General features: G+C 45.8%; 1 protein-coding gene across 1 annotated transcript; it reads left to right on the top strand.

Annotated features, from left to right (window-relative positions):
- Positions 1 to 246: 246 nt before the first annotated feature.
- On the top strand, positions 247 to 3,733 carry KCTD14 (potassium channel tetramerization domain containing 14). The gene is made up of 2 exons (XM_010284775.1): positions 247 to 306; positions 2,898 to 3,733. Exons 1-2 carry the CDS (start codon positions 247 to 249, stop codon positions 3,567 to 3,569), a joined length of 732 nt encoding a protein of 243 aa, XP_010283077.1. The 3' UTR covers positions 3,570 to 3,733.
- Positions 3,734 to 6,025: the final 2,292 nt, after the last annotated feature.

Raw genomic sequence — 6,025 nt, 5'->3', positions numbered from 1 at the left:
TTTCAGGCTGTTCCCTCCCCTCTCCCTACACCTGCAACTTGTACCAGGGCTGTGCCTGGAGCAAACTGGGGCCTCTAGGGCAGCGGCTGCGCTGGGAGCTTGGAAAAAACCTGACCCACTGAAAAAAAAAAACAGGCGAGAGAGGACTGGAGCACAGCAAAAGGAGCCATCCTGCGTGTGGGGCAGGACCTGAGCACTGAGCAGCAGGTTTTCCCACACTGCTGAGCCGTCACCTCCCCGGGGGAGATGAACATTTCGTCGGAGCACAAGCCCCTTGGGAAGCAGGTCACCGGCAGCCTGCATACGGTGAGTAAGGTACGGGCTCGGGGGCACAGTTTCCTCCTGTGGGATCAGAGAATCCCCTTTGGGCTATATCAGAGGGGGTTTTTCCTCCCATCTGCTATTCCGAAGACACCAGGGCTCGCCAGATATGTCACCAAGAAGAGGAGTCCAGGTAAGAAGTGGTGCCTGACTCTAACCTCTTTGCACCACTGTGCTTACAGAAGGACATACAAGATCTGGCAGCAGCAAATAACCAGAGTGGTTCTTTTTCTCCTTTGACAAGAGGTGGAAATAATTTGCTGTGAACTTGAATATTTCAGATCCCTAAATAAAAGCCTGTTATGAGTTTTGGGGGTTTTCAATAGTTCTCAGAGTCTCTAATGATGCAAAAGCTGCCCTGTTGCTGTAGACGTGCAGAATCATCAGCTGGGAGCAGTAGTTTTTCTAGCTCTAAGGGAAACAAACGGCAATCTCAACGCAAGCAGCATATTACTAGGCAGAAATTAGTGGCGAGATCAGGTGATGTTTTCCTTGTCCTCTCCTCTGCCCTCAGGCTATTGCTTACCAGTTTGCTTTCTCTGCTGTAGCTGTACAGCCTCTCCCCCCAACCTCTCTGTCTTTAACAAATCCAACCTCCTTGTGTTGCACCTTTCAGGTATAGGTTGCAAAATGCTTCTCCAAGGAGGTAACGGTTTTGCAGATTAATAAACTGGGGCACAGATAGGTGGAATGACTTCCTAAGTGTCACCTTGCTGGTTAATTACAGAGCTGGGAATCAGCTGGTGCCAGTACTCCCAGTCTGCTTGGGAACCAGTTCGGTCCCAGGCCAAAACCGTTAATCCAGATCCGAGAACATAAGGTTACTTGGGCTACTGTACTAATGAAGAACATGTTATCCATTTGTATTAGTGACAAAGAGCACAAAATATCTCACCTGCCATCTGAAAAAGGAACTCAAACACATGAGACTTTCCTGTCAAATAATCCCTGCCAGGGAAAGCTGTTGTTATCACTTGGACTAAAGGTAAATTTCCTAACTGAGAGGCTTTACTACAGAAACAGCTTTGAGCTATGTTCTTCAGTGGGTGGAAATCACCAGATTTTTTATGTCTCCTTGGGCCCAGTGTAAATGCTTGGCCTCGAGATGAAATCACCCACACTAGGGCAAAGCAATATTCCAGCTGGGTCTTTGGCCTCAATCTTCTGTTTTTTTCCCTGGCTTGCCTAAGCTGTTAGCAAATTTCTGCTTGTTAAACCCCCTGTGAGCCAATTCAGCTCAGTAAGATAAACGAGAAGCAGAGCTGGTGTGAGGTGAGCAACAGAAGCCCGTAGGTAGGTACAAGGATGGAAAGGGGAGAGGGCAGCAGGAGCTCCCCCTTCTCTTGGTGTGAGCTGTGAGATCAGCTCACGTCATCCCATTGGCCCGTACCTGCGGGATCCAGCTAAGCACTTAAGTATATGCTTCACTTGAGGCATGTGATAGCAGCACTGAAGCAGACTCTTGCGTGATCGGCTCCAAGACGGAGCAGGCGAGCTCCTGGAAAAAAAGGTTGTTTATTGTCTCACGCCTTCCCAATGGCAGGTGTGGTTCCGGCCAGGCATGTGACTTGCGCTACAGCAGTGACGGCAGGAGGGAAAATAACTGCCTGCTTGCTTCCCTCTCCTTTTCTCTGCTGAGTACTATAAAAAATGACCGAGTCCAAAGGGAGTGAAGTGTTAAAATTCTTCAGCACTGAACTGTCAGGAGGGTCAGACCGGACACCAGATCCAGCTTTCTGGGCATTCAGGACCTCCTCCAATGTGTTTCATATAGCAGTGGTGTTAGTGCATGGTGAAATGAAATAAATCCAAACAAAAATCCAAACTTTACAGTCTTCCTTTTTAAATCCATGTCAGTTGCATGAATGATTTCCTTTACTTCCTAGCTAAAGCTATCAGACATTTTTGAAGCGCTTTGCTAAACAGCTTCTGTCCTCTACTTCTGACATGCTGGATTTTTGTGTCTTTCTTCAGCATTTATAACTAAAACCCCAGACAAGAGGAAGCCAATTCCAGACATTTCTAAAGTTTCAAAGAGCTTTAGTTCCTCCTTTGAAGAGAAAACACCAGCTCAGGTGAGAAGAATGGAGTTGCATGGCTTTGAGCTTGGTCCTTGTCCCTCTGCACGTGGGGAGGGTGAGAGCTCAGGTTGCTCTCGCTGGAAGGACAGGGGCCAGCAGGGACAATGCTTGTGTGGCACTTAGGAGATCAGCGTCAAATCCTGTCATCACTGATGGCTTCCCTGGGCAGGGTACTCCTTGTCCCTCTTCCCCACCGGCAAAATGACACTGTTCTACATCCCAAAGATGAAGTGAGGTCTCAGCCATTTAGAAATGTTCGAGTCTCTGCTGCTCTGGTTATGAGGGCTGTATAAACATCCTGCATCTTCTTTTAGCAATAAATGTGGTGGATGTTCCCATCTGTCTCCCAAGGGCTGGGTGCTTATACCACTCTTCACATCGTCATTCCAATTTCCAGCTACAATCACATTTTTCTTCTGTTTCCTTGACAATTCCATGTTGACAGCCTCAGACAGGTAATGCACATGGCTTTTTGTCCCCTTGTGATACTTGCAGTTGTCACCAATCGTGGAGTTAAACGTCGGCGGGGAGATGTACACGACAACGCTGAGCACCTTAAAGAAACACCCTGGCTCCAAGCTGGCAGAGATGTTCACCGGCCAGCCCAAACTCAGGACTGACTCCGAAGGGAGGTTCTTCATTGACAGGCCAGGCACCTATTTCAAATACATCTTGGAGTACCTACGCAGTAACCAAGTGCCCACCCAGTGCATCCAGGATGTCTACAAGGAGGCATTGTTCTACGACATTGAACCTCTAATCAAGCAGCTAGAGGACTCCCCACAGATCTTTGGGGAGCTCGTGGCGAGGAAGCAGTTTCTGGCTCGTGTACCCAACTACAGCGAGAACATCGAACTGATGATCCGCATCGCGAGGGCAGAAGCGGTGGCATCCCGCCGGTCCAGCGTCATCGTGTGCGTGGTCAGAACTGAGGAGGACTCAGCCAGATGTCAGGATGCCTTGAACAGCTTGGACATGGATAAAAAATCTGTGGTGAAGTTTGGCCCCTGGAAAGCAGCACCAAGTATTTCTGATCTGCTGGACTGCATTCAAATGGATGTTGAAGCCAAGGGGTACAAAATATCCTTTCAGCCCCACGTTGCTGAAAAAGGTTTTCGCTTCAAATCGCACGACTTCTTCTACAAGTTCCTGTTCACCTGGTGGTAGCAAAGTGCCACCTTCAATGGGGAACAGAAGAAAGCAATTATTAAAACAAATTAACTTGGGCCATGGAGACTAAGCCATGGACTACCAGAGGGACAGGAAGAAATGCTTGGGCCAACAAAAGGATCTCTTTTGGTCCTCTGCCAAATTAAAGAGCATATAAGAGTCACCGTTTACTTGGGCTTTAGGGGATAATTGTATGATTTAAAAGGTATCAGAAAAAGGAGGAATTTTACGCTTTCAGCATTGCTGACTATTAGATTAAGTTCAGAGAGCCAGATCTGAGGGTCAAGCCAACCTCACTCGACCCAAGAGAAATGAATAATGCCAAATATGTCTCCTGGACCTGTGGAGTTGGTCTCAGTGCAAACAGCAACAGTTCACATACATGCAGTTCCCAGTGGAATCACTGACAAAGGCATTAACACGTGCTCAACTTAAATTTGAATCCTTAATAAGAAGGCAAAAGTTCTTCTTCTCACTGCTTTCCACACTGGAACCTAGGTTAAAAAGAAGGATTCAGTGTCCCATGGTCTCTCCTTGTTCCTCCATTAGATAGCCTACTCTCTAGCCAATGTATTTATTACCATTATTTATTATTTATTCTGAAGAAAAGACAGATAACCTCAGCTATGGTTCAGATCAACAAAAGGTAAAAATACCATCGTTGAGCTGTGGAGTTTGTAATCTAAGGACATGCACTCCTCTCTCATGCCACACTATTTCAGTCTTTTTCTTGTGACATTCATTATTATTATGATATTGTTTCTAAATATATAAGCTTCTGGAAGAATAGGGAAAACCCACCATGATTTGACTGGAAGGAAATGCTACTGAAGCGATAGCCTGGGACCTCAGTGCAAATTCTCCTCTACAAAACACGAGCTGCGTCGTACATCATGTTTTAAAAATCTTAGTATTAGAAATTTTATTTTTATACTGGAGATGGCTGTTAGCTTGGTTTTAATCACTCTGAAAATCATAATGGCTAATTTGATTATGATCATATTTCCTTTATTTCTCAAAGCATGGATTTCTTCCAGTTAGGGACAATAATCTCTGGAATGTTTAATAAATAACTTTTAAAACCTCTCTGAATGATACAGAAGTGCTTTATTTACTGATATCTTCCCCTCCTCTAAAACTCCTAATTCAAAAGACCTGGAGTTTTATCTTTATGCTAATGGATTTGAATCATTCCTAATTAAGCTTGTTTTCAGATGTGCTCATCCCAGCACAGATTTCCCCCCAGTGAAAGTTGGGAGTCACGCCACTGACCTTAGGGCAGTTCTGCTGTAGGTGTGAGGGGACTCTTTGAGACCTCTCGCTTTTATAACCTTCCAAGAACTGATACAATCAGTGTCAGAGATCGCAAAAAAGTTTAGAAAATAGGGTCTATGATTGTATCTATGATCACAACCAAGTGGTTGGTGGTGCTTAGCCTAGAAGAAGAGAGACTGAGGAAGTCTTCAAATAGACAGAATGCTGCTTTAAGGAGGAGATCAGTTGCTCTTAGTATATAGGAAGGGTGGAAGAAGGGGTAGCTGGCTTAAGTCACAACAAAGGAGATTGAAATTAGATATTAGGAAAAAAAAATCTAATTATAGGGTAATTAAAGCTTCAAACAAACCAACCTCCTAAGACTACAGGACTGCTGCCATGAGAAACTTTAATAGTTTTATGAACAATGGTCACATAGAACAGTCCAGGCTGAAAGGGACCTCGAAGGATCACCTGGTCCAACCTCTGGTAGGAAAGGGAGCCTGGATAAGATTATCAAGCACCCGTCCCATCACGTCTTGAAAACCCCTGGTGATGTGGACTCTACCACATCCCTAGAGAAAGTTGTTCCAGTGAATAATGGTTCTCACTGTAAAAAATTTCTTTCTTATTTTGAGAAGAAACTTCTCCTGGTGCAATTTGCACCCATTGCCCCTTGTCTTCTCCACATGGCTCCTTCTGAAAAAGAGAGCCAGCATCCTCTTTGTGGACGCCCTTTAGTACAGGGAACACTGTGCTGAGGTCCCCCCAGGGAGAAAAGACCCAACTCCTTCAGTCTTTCCTCGTAGGGCAGGTTCTCCAGACCTTTGATCATCTCCTTTGGACCCTACAGACCCTTCCCAAATCTCCTTGTCATGAAGATGCAACTAAACAGTGGCTGCCCCCCCTCTAGCCATGCAGCATCACAGACCCCGCTGCTGCCAGTGTCTCCTGTCATCTAGCTAGACATAGGTCTGTGAGGAGGGCTCCTCGCTAGCAGGGTCTCCTTCCCTTCTCTTCAAAGGAGACATGTTTGAAGGCCATGCTAAGCTTTCATGGGTATCTAACGTAAGCTTGCCTGGAAACCTCAAGCCATGTTGTTTATATTTTGGTCTTTGTAAGGTCTAACATAAAATACTAACGAAACTGGTGGGTGTTTGGGGGAAAACTGAGCCCTTCGGCCCCCGCCGGGCCGACAG

Source organism: Phaethon lepturus, unplaced genomic scaffold, assembly GCF_000687285.1.
Source record: "Phaethon lepturus isolate BGI_N335 unplaced genomic scaffold, ASM68728v1 scaffold53353, whole genome shotgun sequence".
NCBI lineage: Eukaryota > Metazoa > Chordata > Aves > Phaethontiformes > Phaethontidae > Phaethon > Phaethon lepturus.
Note: the sequence above shows the minus strand (reverse complement) of the source record. Positions and strands in the feature narration are given on the sequence as shown.

Bases quoted from the DNA above. Each gene is read 5' to 3' on its own strand.
- KCTD14 (XM_010284775.1), top strand. From the start codon at position 247: ATGAACATTTCGTCGGAGCACAAGCCCCTTGGGAAGCAGGTCACCGGC. The intron at 307-2,897 runs GTGAGTAAGGTA...TGATACTTGCAG, and splicing joins TCACCGGCAGCCTGCATACG to TTGTCACCAATCGTGGAGTT.